General features: G+C 38.4%; 2 protein-coding genes across 2 annotated transcripts; both read left to right on the plus strand.

Moving 5' to 3' along the window:
• The first annotated feature begins 1675 nt into the window (after positions 1–1675).
• On the plus strand, positions 1676–10824 carry gjb3 (gap junction protein beta 3). Its single transcript, NM_001112900.1, is given in 2 exon segments — positions 1676–1745; positions 8863–10824. A coding segment is annotated over 1 exon segment (804 nt). The 5' UTR covers positions 1676–1745; positions 8863–8876; the 3' UTR covers positions 9681–10824.
• Positions 10825–15968: 5144 nt separating this feature from the next.
• On the plus strand, positions 15969–20168 carry cx38 (connexin 38; the record flags this gene model as incomplete). The annotated part of the gene is given in 3 exon segments (NM_001130245.1): positions 15969–15992; positions 18748–19318; positions 19321–20168. Coding segments are annotated over 2 exon segments (648 nt in total). The 5' UTR covers positions 15969–15992; positions 18748–18759.
• Between the last annotated feature and the right edge of the window lie 960 nt (positions 20169–21128).

Raw genomic sequence — 21128 nt, forward strand, 5'->3', positions numbered from 1 at the left:
CTAAAAAGGCATTTAACCCCTTCTTGAAGCAAACCACTGTATATGCCAGTACAACCACAACTTAAAAACCTTTTATGAATATTGACATGTCAACTGGAATGACCTACTCATACATAAAACATTAAATAGCTGATTGTGTTGTCCCCTACATTGTTATACAAGCGTTCCTTCTGAAAATATCATTAACCTTTAAATTCTATTGCAAGAACCATCCTATTGCCATCTAACAGGTCCTTCAACTTCTAAAATCCTTATTGTGGATTCCAGTGAAGAAAACAATAACTTAAAGCTACTTCATGACTTCCAAAGTCCTTCACTCCTCTTCACTTCATTACTTAATTTCTTTTACATTCTCCTAACATTCCTGACCAACTACTCTCTTCCTCTCAAAACCATCGCCTGGTTGCTTCCCCCACATTTACTGCTGATTAAACCTTTCTGTCTTGCTTCTGCTTACATTTGGAATACCATCCCTACATATTTTCAAACAGATTCTTTCCTCAGACTACCTCTTGGGCCATTTGCAAATGCATAAAATTTTATATATGCTGTTTATGAGGAATTCCTAACCAATGGGTATGGACCCAAATATTGGTCCTCTTGCTGGTGGTTGGGTCTCCATGATACACACAGTGCAATACAGGGACTGATATACTAATGATCAATATAGAACAATCTACTCCAATCTATAACAATCAATAGTAGCTATTAATGATTGATCAATATTGTTTTGATAATTATTATTTTTCTACTTTGTTATAAAGATCAAAGATCAAGAATTTTTGATTACCCATAGTCTACTATGGGATTCAGTATGTAAAATAAGTTGATGTCTTGGTGGTTTGAGGTTTGCACATGCCAGAGACGTCTATGCTAGGGATCACTGAGAGCAGGCCCAGATTGGTGGACAGGCCAGAAGGTCTGGGCCTAGGGTGGCATGAAACAAGTGGAAGCATGCAATGCTTCTTCTTACTCGGCTGTACGCAATCTGGAGCACTGGACGCAAGTCGATTTTGAGATTTGTTTAAATCTTTGGCACACCCAGTCACCAGAGGCAGGAATAGCTTTGGAGTGGAAGGGGGTGCATAGATGCTAGTGTCCTAGCATGCAGGGGGACCCAAAGAGGGACATAAGCGGGGTAGGTTGCAGCAGAAGCACAGAAATCTGGCTCTGCCTGCGAGAGGAACTACATTGCGTTGCTTTTTTCCTGGGAAAAAAACTTTTAGTTTTTAGTTATTAGTTAGTTGCAAACCTCAGTGCACATAAACACATGCTCATACCAGCCTATCTATACACTCAAATATATATTTGTCCCTGAAGAAGAGTACTGTTTGTACTCAAAACGTTGGCATTTTTTCAATAAACTTTTTTTCTTTTGCACCAAGTCCTGAGTGTGCGGTACTCTTGCTCTATATCTCTATATCTCAAATATATATCTATATACCAATAGATAGATTATATTATCACAATAGCAAGCCTGCTGAATTTGATGCAAACTTTGCAGCCCCTTCAACTAAGCTTTGGATAAAGTAGAACTACTGTACTTATGTCTCTGCAAAGGAGAATATACCTTTTAGATTTTACTGTATCCCCTCCCCCACTGTGGCAGCAGCACCAGCAGCCTCTGAAACTCTGTCAGGTATTTTCTTAGACACACCTTAGGCAAGAGAGGAGAGCAGCAACTCACACTGCCACAGAACCTTCCGACGTCTCCCTGATCTTCTCCGTCCCACGGCAAAATACAGGTAGGATCCCCTATTGTTAACTCTTACCTTTAAAGCACTCTTTATTACTGAAGCAGGACGGTGATAGGAAAGCACATTACTAGATTAGTTATTTATATTACCTGATCCTCCTTCTTCTATCAGTTAAGTCTGTTTCTTCATACATATAACATGATTCCAGTCTGTAAACAAGCCACATACCATATATTATGTTGATACTGTGTGCTTTAATTCCCTTGTTTATTCATTGTTCCTTACTGACTGCATTTATTACTTTACTTTTTCCTTTTTTTCCCCAGAGAAGTTCTACAGGTCTGTGTTAAGATGAATTATCCTTTAATGTATTGTCATCTATGGGCACTGGGATTAACATTTTGTTAAAGCTTCAAGTACCTTTGATTATTACCGTTGGTGTATCTTTGTGTATGGAAACAAAACTCACAGAAGCAGATGAGGAACGTTGCTAAAAAAAAGTATCTGGCTGTTAAGGTGGCCACACACGCAGCGATTTTCGGTCTTTCGTGCGTTCATCGGCCGCACGAAAGATCGTTCCCACCCTCCACGGATGTTCAGGGCTGAATCGGCAGATACGGAGGTGGAAACAATAGGAATTCTACCTCCTTCTGCCAATTCAGCCCTGAATGTGTCTCTGTCAGTGTTGTTTATAAATATATATCCATGTGTGTTTAGTACAATAGTACATTCCAGTGCATGGCACAGCATTTAATAGTTATAGTTATAGTTGATTTCTTTCCTATGGTTCTATAGCCACTCAGCCTTGATCTATTTTTTTCTGAGTTCTTATTTTATTCTGTGCGCTTGGGCACTGACTTGAAGGGATGAATTGGACTAAGTTTAGGCAATGAATTTAGCATGGTTGGTGGGTCTCACTTCCAATTATTGAACTGGCTTGAAGAAAGTGACTATTTTGTCCTATTCTATTAACGATTGGCTTCCAAGAGGCATATGAATATACTTACTATTTTGTGTGTTATTTACAACAACTTATATTTACATTAAACAATAAGCAAAAATAATTCTGGGATGTATTTAGAACAGTGATCCCCAACCAGTGGCACAGGAGCAACATGTTGTTGATGTTGCTTCCAGGGACCTCAAAGTAGGTGCCCAAGTTTTGGAAGCACAGAGACACAGTTTTACTCCAAGCAGAGCCTCCTGCAGGCTAGCAGTCCACACGGGGCTACCAAATAGCCAATACCAACATTTTTTTCATGCTCACAACTCAAAAAGGTTTGGGATCCCTGGTTTAGAACATACCTTAATCCTGTTCCATGTACTAGACTTTGGCTACAAATAGGTGCACATTATGTATAATGTCTAAAGAATATTGGCACAGATTTGTGCCATTTTTTTATAATGCAACTGTTCCATCCATAGGGGAATAACAATAGCAACATTTGCTGTTAGTATACCTTTAAAGATTGCAAGCTTTCCCCAACCACTCCTTGGCTTTCAAATTTGCATATTTTTTTCATAGTTTTGTTAAGCTGCCTGCTAGCATAAAAAAATCCATTACATGTAAACTGTACAGGGTGGGGTCTAAATGACACTTTAACTTACTTTAGTCTTACCAAACAGGTTAAAACACGCAGGAAGAAAAGCATGTTTGGTGCTGACCAAAAAAAGCACTTTTAAGTGATTTTTTTTTTGTATGTTTTTGTTTGCATGGGGACTTTTTTGATGATAGAACCAGTATTATGAAAAACAAATATTTGTATTGAATTTGTAAAGCTTCCCACAAAAATGTGTTGAGAGCTGTAACAGATACATGCATATATAATTGTTTATGAACAATGTCTAATCTGAGGGAAGCAATATGTCAGCTCCCACCTATACATATAAATGCAAGAAGGGAAGGAATATACAGCTTAAATTTTCAGCTCACTTTCTGCTATTGCTTACCAACTACCCCACACTTGATCATTCTCCTTTTGGGAAGGAAAAGGCCCCCCGTTTTCTTACAAGATGAAATAATATTATTATATAACATATCAATGTTTGTAATAACTTTTCAACATAAGATTGACATAATATACCCCAGGAATGCTTGCTAACATAAGATATCCTAAGGGGCAAACCTGCAGTGTCAGTCACCCTTAAGAAATGGTAAAAATAGGCACATAAAAAGTAGGCAGCCTAATTCTAACCACTGTCCAGCATCCACCTCTTTGGGGAGTTCTTGCTGCCATCTCGCCACAGGCCCTAGACCAGGGATCCCCAACCTTTTTCACTCATGAGCCACAGTCAAATGTAAAAAGACTTGGGGAGCAACACAAGCACCATAAAAGTTCATGGAGGAGCCAAATAAGGCTGTGATTGGCTATTAGGCAGCCTCTATGCACACTATCAGCTTACAGGGGCTTTATTTGGGAGTAAATCTTGTTTTTATTCAACCAAAACTTACCCCCAAGTCAGGAATTCAAAGATAACTCCCTGGTTTGGGGCATTGAGAGCAACATCCAAGGGCTTGGGGAGCAACGTGTTGGGGTTGGGGATCACTGCCCTAGACAAACATTCCACTATACTGTAAAAAAGCGTACTTCCGATGGCTGCCAAAGAGGGGAGAGTGGCTGGTATTTTGCTCCCAGTTAGCCAACAGTAGAGGCAGCCCTCTCAGCTCCATTCCCCCTGGCCACCAAAAGCCATGCCCCTTCCACAATAGCAATTTAACTTCCTTCATTTTAGTTTTTTGGCAAAAGTGTAGGATTCTTTCCTGAAGCACACAGCTAGAGGTACAGAGAACAATTACTGCAAAATAACCAGACACATAAAATGAGTTATGCTTAAATTATTTCGTTTATTTCATGGACTTCATTATGAGATTAGGAACACCCTGAACTTTATTCACATGGAATTTGTAGTCAGAAAATACTCCTACAAAAGAAATTCTATAACACTGAAGATAAGGTTTTTATTCATTTATTTTATTTCTGAGGCTGTTTCTATTACACTGTCTTTTTTAAAGGAACTGGCTCTACAAGTTTGCTGAAACATTACACCAAGCTTTCATGCTATCCCCAGCCTTGTGCAAATGAATGTGCAAAGAGACAAACATCCAGCCATTTTCTTTGTTAGGTGTATCTCTCGCAACCAGAGCAGGGTACAAAATGATCCTATACATTTAGGAAAAATAAACCAGGACATATACTAGTTCCACAGAACTATTATTTGGCAGCCTCAGCACTTCAAGGTGGGCATTACAAACTTAATTGTTACAAATAACTTTTTATTAATAATGGTATCTCATCCTTGCCCAGACATCTTGCAATGTCATAAACTTACTAAACCAAAAATCAGCACAGCCCCAAATATCTAGAAAAACTGATTGGCAGGATTAATTCTTCTTTTTTTATTTCCTGTAATCTTGTTCACCTTGTACTTTCCAACAAGTTTTAACAAGAACAGATTACATTAAAGAAATAGGAAACAGAGAAAAGTGACATCAAACACACTTATGTCCCATCAGCAGAGTTACAAGCACATACTTTTGTAAAGACTTGCTCAAAACAGCATTTTTTTGTTCTCACTCAGCAGCTAGTAAATTAGATGTAAGGAAATCACGCTGTCAAATGCCTGTTCACACAAAATATTTAAAAAAATATTGAAAAAATATATATAAAAAAAAAATTTTTTTAAATTAAAAAATTGGCAGAATACACTTTCAACACAAGTCGTACTGATTGGGCTATTTTTTATTTTTTTTAATAGAAAAGCTGTTTCTAGGTGTCAGCAGAGCTGCTTAAATCTGCCACTGTATGGCCCTAATAAAGAGTTAATCTCAAGCTGCAGGCATACCTTCAGTTGTCTCAATAGTGCCCTTAAGTCTCCCCATATTTCACCTGTTCAGATGATCAGAAGCCTCATAGGAAAAAAAAACGCTGATCTCTGTAAAGAAAGTTCCCATAATGCCTCACTCGCTCAGTTTGTAAGACTGTGAGGAAGCTTCTGGCTGATTGGCTCAGATCACACATTCCTAAGGGGGGAGTGAGTTCTTAGCATTCTTGAGGGAGGGGGGAGCAGGAGAGAGGAGAGAGCTGCATGTCCCTGGCACAGGAAAACAAAGAGACAACAAATCCTGTTTCTTTTGACAGAGAACTGCAGTGTTTCTGTGAGTGCTTATGGCTGTATTTACATAGACCTTTCTGATAAAGCTTACTTAGTTTTTACCTTTTCTTCTCCTTTAAAAGAAGATTCTAATGAATGTTCCATGTGCTCAACTGTTGTGTATATATTATTTATACATGCTGCTTTTAGGGTCTTGGGAGATTTAGAATGCATTAAGACTAGCCAGTCACATATCTGTGTGCAGCAGATTATGGAATCAGAATGGAGCCAGACTATGAAACCAATCTTTGTTGTAGCTCTTGTGTCTGGTTTTCTGAGCAACAAAAAGGGTTACAATTAACTTTCTCCTCACCCTCTGCTTCTTGCCAAAATGTTCCTACCTTTGTTATCACAATCTGCCTTAGAGAATTATAATGAGGAGGAAAAGGCTGAGAGGAAATCCACTCAGTTTTGAACAACACCTGTAAACATCCTTAAAGAGATACTGACAGCAGAAAGTAAATCTATTTTTTACATCTATCATAACATTGTCTTTGCAAGAACTTTATAATTTTGCCATAGAAATATTTGCCTGATGCGTTTACATTACCTGTCTGATCCCCTGTGTTCCTCTATGAGGGGGCGGCCATATTTGTCTGTTAGCATTAGAAGCTGTAACTGACAGGTTGGGAAGGGACAGTCAGGTTGGCAAAACAGTCGGGTTTAGGAACTTCAAGTAACAATTACTTACAAAACCAAACCTGTCAGCGAAAAACCGTCAACATGACCTATAGGTAACTTTTTATGTATATTCATATTTTGAAAAGTAGTTTTTTCGTGTCAGTTTCACTTTAATAAATGTGGCCATAAACAGGCTGCCAATGTACTGGTCAAGGACATGAAAGGGCCCAGGGGCTCCTCTCACTTCCACATCTGCAAATGATCCATGTACCAAGATCAGCTGATATGATTTCTGGTTTTGACAGACTGGATACCTCCCAACATTTGGAAAATGCAAAGAGGGACAAAAAGAAATGTTGCGCATAGTGCAGAGAAAAATTTGTGACCACAACCCCTAAATACCACTTCCCTTTTACCAAATGTGACAGGCTAAGTAAAGTTTGAGCACATTTATGGGGGTTTGGGGGGTCTTGTTATTACAGTTTTGCTTATAAAGGTAAAATTGCCCTTTAAGCTGCAAGTCTCAGTTCCCCCAAAAGACCTTATTATATATTATTATATTATTATATTATATAGCTTATTAGTTACAATTATATCTAAGTGCAAGTGTTGTGTTTTCTGGGCTTATTTAATTAAGTTTGAGAAACTTTGTATCTTTTTTGGCATTTAGTGCAGGAGATCAAAGGGAAATGAGGGATTTATCAATAAGAATCCACCTGCCTGCCTGACTAAGTTTGGGCATGCATACCTTAAGAGGGAGAAATACAGTACATTTTTTCTTCCATAGCTTTCAGTGACAGTTCATTAAGGTGTCACACAGACCCACATACTCTGGCTCTGACATGTAACCAGACTTCATGCTCACAAGTTTAATAAGAAGCCTCACCCTAGCACGTGGAATATAAGCAGCTTCATGACTATGCCCGATTGTGCCACGTAATACATATAGCAAGAGCAGTTTTAAAGTAGATCTTGACAGTGGTTTATCGCACCCATACTGTATGTAATAACAGGCACAACATTTGCCCAAATGCAGTAACCCATAGCAACCAATACGAAGTTTTGCTTTTAAATTAGTAATGCTATCTTTTCTTACTATTCAACATGATAGAGTTTCTTATTTAAACAGGCCCGCCAGACAAGGCTTCTATGTTTTCATTTCTTTTCAAATGCATAGCAACTTTTGTTTCTTGTCTCTTTTAGCCAATGACTATTTCCGGCCAGTTCAGAAATTATATGTTTTACATTTGTTTCTTCTGCCAAACCAAAATACATGCACTATTTGTATATTCTGTCACCAACTTTATGCTTCAAAGACTAGACACAATTGTATTAAAAAGCAGAAAAGACTTTCAATGCATTTATCAGAAGCATATTGTACAAATGTATATATTTTTTGAGTTTTAAAATCAGGTCAGATTTATCTGGTACCTACTACAAATCATGCTGAGGTCAAATACAGATCATCATTGTAACAAAACAGAAGGATCTTTAAAACAAGCAATACAACCTGGCTTATTATTAACTCACGTGATCATTTGTAGGATTAATAGTTACGCTACTGTCTGTGTAGTGCTCCAGGAATTTGATTTCAACATCTAATTTACCTGGAGTAAATGATATCCAAACAATTTTGGAACACTGCATAAATGCCATACACATATTGGCATGCTGGAAATGTACGGATATTATGCAATACATTCTTGGTTTATAAAATCTCGCACAAAGTAGAAGTTTAAGAAAAATTACAAGATACTTGGAAATATTTTCTAGACAATAAGAACCCTTGTACCCTCTCTAGCTAGCCACACATACCAGTATAAACATTAAAGGGGTCATTTACTTTTAACTTTTAGTATGACATAGACAGTGATTCTTTTTGTGTTTTTTTAATTGTTTAACTCTTTGTTCAGAAGCTCTCAAGGCTAGAAATTGTGCAGCTATTTGGTTTCTAGGTTCGAAATTACCCTAGCAACCAGTGGTTTGAATGAGGCGCTCTACCTGCCCAGTAGCAGTAACCCCTAGCAACCAATAAGGTTGTGACCAGTAAATTCTACCTGCTTAGTGCCTTTTATTACATAACCCCTTGGATTCTTACAGCAGCAAAGGGGACATACATTATTTTATTTTTCCCCTATTCTATTACCAAACTTTTACAGGGCCATATGCAGCAAAATCTTTTCTTGTATATAACTGGGGATGGGCAGTTGTTTTTTGAGACGTATACTGCAATTACACATATATCAGGCTTGGATCCCTGGACTCTGTTGTTACACCCTACACATCCCTATTTATGTGAGACCCATTTTTGTGACTGCCTATTTTATCCCCTGTATACAACTATTTTCTAATATAATATAATTGATAAGATGTCTTTATTTTTTCTTTTTAGGTTGAAATTGCATAATGGATTGGAAGACATTTCAGGGTATCCTGAGTGGTGTGAATAAGTACTCAACAGCATTTGGTCGCATTTGGTTATCGGTGGTTTTTGTGTTCCGAGTACTTGTTTATGTGGTTGCAGCAGAGAAAGTTTGGGGCGATGAACAAAAAGATTTTGACTGCAATACTCGGCAGCCAGGGTGCACCAATGTCTGCTATGACCACTACTTTCCCATATCACACATCAGGCTCTGGGCCCTCCAGCTTATATTTGTTACCTGCCCGTCTCTATTGGTTATAATGCATGTTTCCTATAGAGAGGACCGGGAGAAAAAGAACCGCTTAAAAAATGGAGACAACTGCTCCAAGCTCTACTCCAACACAGGAAAAAAGCATGGTGGCCTTTGGTGGACCTACCTCCTAAGTCTTTTCTTTAAGACTGGTATTGAAATTGTTTTCCTTTACATATTGCATAAAATGTGGGATAGCTTTGATCTGCCTCCCCTAGTGAAATGTTCAAACGAACCCTGCCCTAATGTAGTAGACTGCTACATAGCCCGTCCCACAGAGAAAAGGGTGTTCACCTATTTTATGGTTGCTGCTTCTGCTCTGTGCATCATCCTAAACATCTGCGAAATATTCTACCTTATATTTAAAAGGATACTGAATTGCATGAACAAATACAAGAAGTCAAGCAAGCACTCTGTGACCTACAGCAAAGCTTCCACCTGCCAGTGCCACATCCATCTAGACACCATTGAAAAGAAACCCATGAACAAGACACTGGAGTCTATACGGGCATCTGCACCTAATCTGACAACAATATAATCCAGTAACAGTTGGATGAAACAACACAAGCACCTTTTTGTATTATAAAAACAAGCCAGCATATTTTTTTTTTAAATAAATCTGGTTCTTCCAAAGCACAATAGAAAGAATTAGAGAGACATTTATTTTTTGTACCAAAAGAAGACTTTAAAGTTAATGTTTAGAAAATGTTATTTTCACAAGGCTACAACTGCCTAATTTCTTTAGTTGCCAGAGACTTTTACTTGGGATCTAATGAGCAAACCTCGTCATGAATGTAATCGATTCTGCCAGAACCATACCTGGATTACTCAGAACTTTCACAGTCTGGATCTTGTAAAAATCCATTGTTCTGCATTTCAAATGTTGACTCTTGTTTACGGATAGCAGTCTATTAAGGCTTGAAGCTAATGGTCATTATACTGCCACCATACATAAGTGTGGGATATATTACATATAATTACAATATTTTGCATATAATTACAGCCTGTGACACACAGCACTTGTGGGGCCCAGCACCTGGGATTCATGTTTTGTAGAGAAAAAAAGAATAAATTTACATCATACCAGGTTTTGAAAAAGGAACAATACAGATACCTGTACATATGTTTTAGAGAAATAAATACAAAACAGTTGTCTGTGTATAATGCAAAAACTTTGTAACCAAGATCTCTGAAGGTGGATCATAGACAGGCAGCAACTTGTCTGCAAATCATTGCCAAAACGGATCCCAACAGCACAGCACTGGAATCAAACTGTTTACCGAAAGCAATTTCCATATTAAAAGGACTTCAACTTTTATGATACAACTCCTGGGACAACATCCAGTGGATAATGGGAGTCAAACTTTGCAACAAAGCAGCATTCCTGACTTAACTGGCACATTAAAGTTATACAAATTGAAAAAAATGTGGCACCCTAATTAACAACATGCAGAGTATAATTCTGTCATATAATAAGAGCTGCAAATGTAAGACTTTCTGTTGCTCCTGATGGAGAGGATTTTTTGAATTGCAATGTAATCACTGCCAGTTGGGTCTGCTTTGCAGGGTAGGGTACATTATTCTGTGCTCTTAGGTTTTGACGAACAAAAAACACCCTTCACTTACAAAATTGTATTTATTATTTATAGATGCATATATTTTATTAAATTTTTTTTTACAAGGGATGTTGTCTTTAAGTCAATGTAGAAATCATTTTGCATGGTAATGAACAAAAAAAAGTCAATAGTGAAAAATATTATTTATTAGATCAGGAATGTTCAAGTTTTCAGGATGATCATGGAAATGGGCAACATATTGCCTGAGAGCCTGGGCACATTATGCATGTCCAATCATGTCACCTCGCACTGGGAGCTTTCGCTGGAGTGCTTTTCTTTGAAAACTATTGTTTCCCAAATCCAGAATGCAGTCCACACTTCCAGACTATTATTAATAACATATTATCAAGGTTAAAGCATGCTAGGAGCTGTAGTCCACCAACATCACAGTTGTATTCTTCAACTAATATTGCTTAGTAAAAAAATTTCTAGCTCTCAAGGGCCCACAGCTGCGTCAATATGCAATATAAACCTCCACCAAGAATCCCGCCTGATTTGTGTAAATCTGTCTGAGCACCACCAAGTTGGTGCCGCTTTTTCTCATCAGAGGAGAGCAAGGGGGTGTATTGCTAATGCAGAGAGCACAAAATCTTGTCAACCTCTAAAGAGAACTAGGGGACACAGAGGCACAGATTTACTGTAGGGTTTAGTTTCCCTGTAAGACTGTGATGCTGATGTTGCTAAACAGTTCCCAGCACATATTTAGCCCTGATGATATATTGAAGCATTTTAGGATATGTAGTCCACTAAAATTGCACCACAGCTGACTAAAGTTGCAGGATACCACAGCTTTGGTGCATTTATTATTTAACTTCGGTTTAAGATAGAGTATAAGATTTCAGGGTGCCCTTTTTATCTCATTTTATATGTGAGCAGTCTTTCTTACTGCACTTGTATAGAAAGTACAGGCGTGCAGGAGGAGGTTATGAGCTTTACTCTAACACAAGTGAAGTATCATACAATATACCGTACAGATACTTTCTCAGTGATATTGTCATAAACTTTTTTTCAACCCCAGAACATTTTCAGAAAAAATAAACCATAAAACAAATATTTGCTAGGCAACCACTGGTGACCAAAATCAATAACATTTTGCTTGAAGCAGCCTGGGCTGCTTTTCCGCAGTGAACATTGGCACAATTTTTCCTATACTTCCAGGTGTCCCTTGCAGAGGCTTGGTATGGGCAGACATGCACTGCAGTATGACCAAGAATTACTATACTATATGTGCATTGGCAACCCACCAATGTGTCTTACATTGCTAAATTACAAAAGGGAATTCTATAGAAAGGATCATCCCTACCAGTGCTATAGCCATCATCTGTCTAACATAGTGAGAATACCCTAAAATGTTCTTGCCATTATTAAACAGATGTTAAACATCAGAAGGGTGAATATAGAGCCATTTAGGTATTTATAGCTAAAAGAATATGTTTAACATAGTCAAAGATAATTGCGCAGCAATTGGAGCAGAGACCTGGGTGTAACCAGAGCAGGCAGAATTATCACTGGAGAACCTCTTCCATTTAAGTGATTCTCTTGCCCTAAAGATTAGGGAAAATTTTTTAACGAATAATATTCACCCCTGTGGTTTTGCTGAACTGCACAGGAACTGTGCAGGATGTGACTTGTAGACCACCAACATTTGGGTCAAGAACTACTTTACATTAAGGACTAGGAATGTCAAAACCGCTAAGTCAATATCCACTGCCTCCATGCCCTTGCCCCTCTGCTGCCATTTCTTACCCAATGGATGCACAATCTTAGCAGATCTGATTGAATCCTGATTGGACACGCTTGGAACATGCAGATTACAGAATCTAACCAGCATCTAGGGCTAATGCACATACACAAGACTGCAAGGTTTCAAGAGCAAACAGTCAAGACTCAATCACATCAATATAGCTCCACAATAGGATAAAGGTGGCAATACATGGTAAGTATCTTTCCCCTGATATGCTCACCTTGGGTGAGTGATATCATTCTAATGTGATTGTTTGGCCCAGCTGATGCAGTCCTCAATAAAACAAAAAAATCAAGCCTGTCTGATTAACATCTGTCCAATTTTGGCCAGATATCAGTCGGGGGGGTTATTAGAGGGCCCCATACACTGGCTGATAAGCTGCTGAATCGGTCTGAAGGACCCGTATTGACAGCTTAAATGTGTGAAAGTAATAGGGGGGGTGGAAGTTAGCTTCAGAGATGACAAGTGTTTCTTTACTGTGTGGCACCGACAAACATTTTTTATTTCCTTTGCCCTTGACAAATAATAGGCATAGTCTAGTGAAACTGGTGGTTTTTGTCAGATTTAATGCTTCTGGGTACAGGCACAAGTGGAAGATTTTTTAATAGTAGCGGCAGATTCTCTGCAAGGTTTTTACCACTTGCCAAGAATACTCTACACGTGGCATCAGCCTCATTGCAGCTCCCAAATCAGCACAATTAGCATCAGAATTAATCAGCCCTGGGGGATCAGCTTATATAATAGCCAAACCTTATTTTCTGCTTGATGATTTGGATGACCTCTAAGCTTAGCTTCTAAAAGGAAAACTATACCCCCAAACAATGTAGGTCTCTATAAAAATATATATTCCATAAAAAAGCTCATATGTAAAACCCTGCTCCATCTAAATAAGCCATTTTCATAAATATATACTTTAGTAGTAGTAGTAGTACCTTAGTACTAGTGCTATTGGGTAATCCTAAATAGAAAATTGCCATTTTAAGTATCTAGTAGGGCCGCCTCCTGGGATCATAGGATTAATGGTTCACACAAAAAAGCCAAGGCACACATACATGCTAGGTCACATCAGCCAATGAATGAACAGAGTTCTGCATTATTTCTGGTCATGTGATCTCTGAGGGAGCACACAGCCCATCACTAAATGGCGGCTCAAGGGAAAGTATGTAAAAGGGCAATATTTACTGATATATATATATTTGAGTTTGGTGAGATTCTTTAATAACATAATATAAACTCTGTTGGTTAAGTATTCATTCTGGGGGTATAGTTTACAATTGCCCAGAGCACACAGAGCATGTGAGTGTCACAGACAATTCCAAGATGGGAGCTCCTGTGCACAACTTTGAAGGCATGGGTCATTAAAGTAATAGAGATGCTGAATCTTTAGGCTGGTGCATTAAGCTTGGTATATAAAATAAGGCATTACTAGCCATATTTGTTGCTAGAGTTTAGTTCATCTTTAATAGCAGCACAGCACATCCTTTCAAGATTATAGGCATTACACCCCTGTAAATAAGAAGCCCTGGTTGAGTTAGGCTCTCTTGGTTTATTCCTTTCAAACCCACAGCCCCTGCACACAGATTTCATTTATTTCCTAAAAAATGCAAACAAGGTCAGAATATGTGGGTTGAGTTAAGAATTTGCTTTCCTACAACCCACATTCTAAAGGCTATTTGCTTTTACAAATCGTTGTGTATAACCTTATGTACAAGTTAGCGGTTATGAATTGTTTGCCTCAGTTTTATTAATTGCCATTCTAATTAACTGCCTTGGTCATGGCAAAAAAATTGTCTCTTTTATACAAATGCCCATGAGAAAGGTGGTTATGTCATACAAGATGCAAATTTTGCTATAGCTCTAATCACCTATAGTAACCAGTCAGAATTAATGAGGTTATGTCAAACAAGATGCAAACTTTGCTATAGCTCTAACCACCTATAGTAACCAGTCAGAATAAAGTATTTACTGGTCACCTGTTTCAGTAAGTGTTCAGTGGCATCAGTCTCACAGCCAAATCTTTTAAAGAAAGACACCCTGTTAAGTACTGGAATGGCACACAAATTGTATGTCACTGGGCCTGGCCTCCACAGGGTCTGCTTCTCCTTTATTCAGTTAGTTATTATAGAGGCAAAGGATCTGCCGAATTGCAAACATTGTGTAGAAGGGGGAGCTAAACACAAGTGCAGAATGCAGAAAATGGAATATATTACTTAAATGTTTTTAAGCACACAATTCTGATTAACATTATAAAGTATAAACAAATCTTGTAAAAAAACAACAACAGCATAAATGAGCTCTCAAATAAATGGTACTTACCATTAGGCTGATGCCACACGTGGCGTTTTTACGCTGCGTTTTTTCTCAGCCTAAAAACGCCACACAAGCCACACATGGCGTTTTTCAGCCTAGAACTGGTGACGTAAGCAAATCCCGTTGCCATGGTGCTAATAGTGCGAAATAGCAAAAAACGCCGCGTATTTCCGCTAGGTCTGGCAGCTGCCTTTGCGTATCCATAGGAATAGCTTGCTTTGCAAGTACTGGCGTATTTCAGCCAACGCTTGAAAAATCCGTGCTTAGGCGTTTTCTAGCGTATTTCCGCTTTGTGTGGTTTGCTGCGCGTCTTTTCAAGCTATTTCTATGGATGATGATATCAGGCGTTTTTCAGCCGCCGAGAGAATTAGAAAATACGCAGCGTAAAAACGCCACGTGTGGCATCAGCCTAAAGGAGTGTTTTGTGTGTCTTCGCTCAACTGATCACAGAAGTTGGTTCATTTTATTATAATTTGCCTGGTTGTACCCATCAGCATTCAGATCTATGTTTTAACACAGTTGGGGCCCAGTGTGTTTTTCACATCCTGCATTTTGATGCACTCAACATACATATCAATATATTTAATAATTGAGAGATAGACCCTGAACTTAAAAATGCTCTTGCATTTAAAAAAAATGCATAAAAATCAGTATTGCATTTAATACGGTATACAGGTATATTGTAAAGAGCTGTTGGCAAGTACATTTTGCCTCTAGTAAATTAAATTGCCTTGCTTCCTTATCCTACATATGTAAACTATTCATGCTAATTACATTTAATTTAGATAAAATCTGCAAGGCTCCATAGAATCTAATGTCATCAGCATCTGAGTGAATTGGGATTGTTCTTTTAGCATGGGGATATCCCAACTACTGAGTCATATCCTTACTTTAGACTGAAGTAACTTAAGCTACAAAACTATGTATATGGTCTTTGATGTGTTTGTGTGTTCATTATTTTTCTTTGTTTTCTACACTTTCACCAACAAAAATTTCAAATTGTATTTCTTGTTGAACTTTCCCTTTAAACCATTTACATGCTCTTTCCAAAGTTTTAGAGTTCATTGCTGAGCAAAGGTTAATAGATGGGACTGGAACAGGTGAGTGGGCTTTGCTCATTAGGATCTGATGCAGTTGCTGAACATTTAGTGGAAGAGGGTATCGGTGCGGCTAGACTTAGGTAAGAGCTGTTGATTTATTTGCTCTGTGGCTCAGAAATGTATGACTGCCATTTTACATTTAAAGTATGTTTAACTAGTCTGTGATATATGTTTGTTGAGGTTTTGGCCAGAAAAATTTCTCATATATATATATATTAGTGGAGACAAGGGCATATAATATTATATGCCCTAGTCTGGGCTGAAGCTAGAGAGCAAAAGGTCCCTGGCCCAAATAGAAGAATATCTTGTTTCAGAGCTGTTTATGGGAGCCTGTCTAGTGCTGTGGACCAATAAATCATACTCCTTATTTAAAGTAGGCTGTGTGGCTTTTTTATACAGAAAGAAAAAAAAATCAATTTCTTGAAAAGTTTTGGCAAACTGTAATTTCTCTACAGCCTTTTTTCTATTGGGAAATATCAGGTAAGAAATAATGGACAGTAAAAACACAGAATAAATGTAACTCTGCTCTAACTTTATTTGAAGCATCCCCCAGAAATGGCAGGCTTCAAATTTTAGTCAACTGGAACACAAAGAGGCTGTATGTTTAACCATGCTCAGTTGTTGGTGCTAAACTGCAAATCCCAGAAGATACTAACATATAACATCAAGGTTAAGGCTTGCTGGAAGCTGTAGTTCAGCAACATCAGGGTTGTAGTCTTAAATTAAAGGGGAACAATCATGAAAAATGTTTATAATATTGAAAAAATAAAGTCTAGACAAACATTTTGACAATTTATAGCTTTTAAACATTTTGCACTATTATAAAGTTATTATGGCTAACTATTGAAGCAGCCTCCCATCCCCCACCCTCCAGAATCTTTGAGCCCCTCAGTCTGCGTCAGTGAAGCGGAAATATCTAAGAGACAGAGCAGAGTGAAAGCTGATTTGCTGTGGCGTGTCACAAGGCCACACCCCTCAACAGCATAAGAGAAAGTAAAAGAATGGAGCCGGGCTGGGCGCTGATGAAGCTGCATTTGTACATATAACTGTAAAGCTGCTTATTGTTTATATCCTTGATATCCACATATATACAGCACTTCAGGCTCTTCTGCATTTGGGTTTTGTGCTGCTCATCAGCAGGCTTAGATCCACTGCCAGTCACCCTCCTGCAATTTACACATGCAGATACAAATCGCACTATACAGATACAGGTGTAAGAGTGTATAAAAGAGACTTCTTCCATACCAATGACAGTAACACACAACTTACAGCAATATTACAGACCTCTGCACAGGCAACTGTGTGTGTGTGCAGGCACATAGACTCCTGTATGTTGGATTTACAGACACCTCTCTGTCTCTCAGAGCTCTCCTGTTGACTGACTAGCCAGGCTTTCAGGCTTCTTGATTGGCTAGCTGAGTTTAATATAGCCCACCTGGTCAGTCTGTAGCACTTACTCTGCTATAGCCAGTCCTGTATTCTTAAGAAATGGCTATATATTCTGTTATTGATTAGCTTGCATACATATCAAGAGTGCATAGAATGTTATTGCACAAACAGTAGCGCAAGTTGTTGTTCCTACAACATTTATAAGTTACACAATAGGCAAATTGTAGTTTTACGGGAATGTGCAAGCGGATGGCCCTAAAGTTATTGTTCAACTACAACTCCTGCATCGCCTGCCAGCTCACTTGATAGTAAGAGTGAATTGGGTTGAATTTTTAGACCTTCTTCAAAGTGTTTTCCATGTTTTCTAGCAGATAGGAAAGATGGGCAGGTGGGGTTTGAACTTTAGATGTCAGTCAAGAATGGCTAGACCACTCCCCCTCAACTATCTGGTCAACTATCCAGATAGAACAGCAAGCTAATGGTCTTTTGAAACCCAAGTGTCAGTGTGACTGTTGGTCCCAAAGTGCTATTTCTGTTGTGGTTTCTGGAATTATGTTTCATTGCTTTTTTTGTAACATACTGCATTTTCTTGCACATAACAAATGCCTGTGTGTAAGAACCCTTTAAGCACTGTTTTCCTAGCAATGGGAACAAAATTGTCCTTTTCCCCATGTCTAATTCCAGAGTAATATAAGTATAGAACCTGTTATCCAGAATGCTGGCGACCTGGGTATTTCGGATAAGGAGTCTTTCTATAATTTGGATATCCACACCCACTAAAAAAAAACATTAAACCTTAAACCCAATAGGATTGTTTTGCCTCCAATAAGGATTAATTATGTCTTAATCAGCATTTTTAGTGATGAGTTCTCTTGCATCTATAATTATAGATAATAATAATTATAATTCTCATTGGTTGACTGTTTTCCATGTGTAATGTTTTTTTCAAGTTCTATAGAGATCTAGGAGACCAGCAGGCTGGGCCAAATAAGGCAGATCTGGTTGTTGGATCAAGGGTCAATGATCAGATCTCATTGTGGGATTACTGGGATCTGTCCAATGCAGTCCTCACACAGTGAGATTTTCAAACCTGCCCAATAAATATCTACCTGATTTTCATCTAAATATTTGTTGGGCAGGCAGTCCCAAGAACCCCATACACAGGTAAATAAGTTGCCAAGTTGGCAGATTTTATGCGAGAGAGAGAGAGAGAGCTCAGCCCTATCAAAATGCCATAAATGTCAATGGGAAGTGTTTCTTCTGAATTTTGGCAAGTGAATAATCTAATCCCTGTGACAGAACAAAAATCAGGACTTCAAAGACAGATGAATAATTGAAAATACCCTTATACTTTTCTCTCACAAACTATACAGTACCTATATTGCCTTTTTTATACTTGCCATTTAATTCTGCTAAATGTGTCTTTTTTTTTTTCCCCGTTGGCAGATGCTGTGAAACATGGCAGGATGGGAGTTGTTAAAGCTCTTATTGGATGATGTTCAAGAACATTCCACACTTATTGGGAAAGTCTGGCTGACTGTACTTTTTATCTTCAGAATATTTATTCTGAGTGTTGCTGGTGAGTCAGTTTGGACTGACGAGCAGTCAGATTTCATCTGTAACACTCAGCAGCCTGGCTGTACCAATGTCTGTTATGATCAGGCCTTTCCTATTTCACATGTTCGCTACTGGGTGCTCCAATTTCTCTTTGTTAGCACACCTACCTTGATCTACTTGGGTCATATGGTTTACCTGTCTAAGAAGGAGGAGAAGGAAAGACAGAAGGAGAATGAGGCAAGCGAAGGACAGACAGAAGTACGTTCTTTTACTTCTAAGAAGATAAGGATTCAAGGGCCCTTAATGTGTACCTACACCACCAGCGTAATCTTCAAAAGCCTTTTTGAAGCTGGGTTCCTTCTCGGCCAGTGGTACTTATATGGCTTTGTGATGTCTCCAATATATGTATGTGAACGGATCCCATGCAAACACCAAGTTGAGTGTTTTGTCTCAAGGCCTATGGAAAAAACAATATTTATCATATTTATGCTGGTCGTTTCTCTCATTTCTCTAATGTTAAATTTGATGGAGCTTATTCACTTAAGCTGTAAGTGTTTCCACCATAGTGTAAAGGAAGGAGCAACTTGTCCTCAAACAGGGGTTCCCTTGCATGGGTTAGGAAACAGACTACCACCACAGGAATACATCAATCCCCCTCCTAGCAACCAAGACATTGATCTGCCAGCTTATAACAAAATCCCTGGGGGGCAGAATTGGTCAACTATCCAGATAGAACAGCAAGCGAATGGTCTTTTGAAACCCAAGTGTCAGTGTGACTGTTGGTCCCAAAGTGCTATTTCTGTTGTGGTTTCTGGAGCACCAGGTATAGTCCCCAATTTGGATGCTATCAAAAGTAATCACCAGACCTCTTCCAAGCAGCAGTATGTTTAATAAAATAGTTTGATAGTTCCCTTTCAAATATGAAATTGTGTCAAGAAAGAACACTGCCTCCACTAGGCTTGACCTGTTCATGTTGGTCTAAGTTATACTATACTATAAATTATAATTATTAAACTATAACTATACTATAAATACTGTTAGAAAAAAGTATAATCTGTGTTCTATATGATCCCTTGCTGCTGCTATTGTGCACTAACTTTGATTTCAGTGTTGTTAGGCACAGATCCATAGATCCAAGTTCGTGTGTTGAGTCTCTATAAATGTGGATGAATCTGTGATTTGGGGGGGGGGGGGGAAGGGGGAGAAGGAATGTTGTTTTTGCACTCTAAGCTGATAAATGTCTAAACACAAATTCAGCATGTATTGATAAAAGAAATAAAATATGAGCACTATTAAATTATTTACAGTTTTATGTTGTCCGGTGTTTCATTGCTTTCTGTTGTAGTAAAAGCATTCGGGACAGGAGTGTAGAAATTCACGCTCATTGTCATTTATGATTGATTACCATTATAATTGGTTTTTGACTGCCCATTAATGAAGTGCAGCACAAATATTGAAAGTGAGGAAGGGACAAATTTCATTTTTTTACCAGCAAATTAAGCCCTTTTACTGTAGCATTTGCAATGTGCTCACTATGTTATGGAGACCAACACCCCCTACTTGATCTGGGAGCAGTGTCACCCACCTGCCAGAGCCCTAAAACTTTTTCTCGTTATTGAGAAAACAGCTGGTATGTAGTGATGAACAAAAAATTTGCAAAACACTGAAAATGATGCGCGTCAAAAATTGCCTTGTGTGGCAAATTTTTGTGCCAGTTTCACCAAAAAAATCACTGCAAATCCATGCCTGGCTAAATATTTCGCTCATTACTACTGGTATGTCCATGTTTAAGAAATTCATTGTTCAAGTTATTATTAAAAATAAAACTGATTTAATATAGCCAGGAAGGCACCCACTAGATGGCAGTTGCTAGTTTACTGAAGTCTAGTGATGAGTGAATCTGTCCCATTTTGCTTTGCAAAAAAAATTAGCAAAATAGTAAAAAGTCACAAAGACATTGAAGTGAAAGGGAATCTTATACTGTCCAACTTTTTTTTTCACCCATTGGCATTTTTTTCAACGATACCTGGCAAAACATTTTGTACATCACTATTAAAGTCTATGGCAAACATTTTATTCATAGAGATATTGCAGCAACCAGAGTGGCTGCTTCTAAAAAAAAAAAAACAGACACATCCAGAGCTAATGCTACATGGGCAGTTGTGCTCCTCTGTGTTCAGTTTGCTGCATTATTGCTAGTACAAACTGTGTAAGACAGGGCCAGCACTAGGGGTAGACAGAAGGGGCACCTGCCTAGGGCGCAACAATGG

Source organism: Xenopus tropicalis, chromosome 2 (genome assembly GCF_000004195.4).
Source record: "Xenopus tropicalis strain Nigerian chromosome 2, UCB_Xtro_10.0, whole genome shotgun sequence".
Taxonomy (NCBI): Eukaryota; Metazoa; Chordata; class Amphibia; order Anura; family Pipidae; genus Xenopus; species Xenopus tropicalis.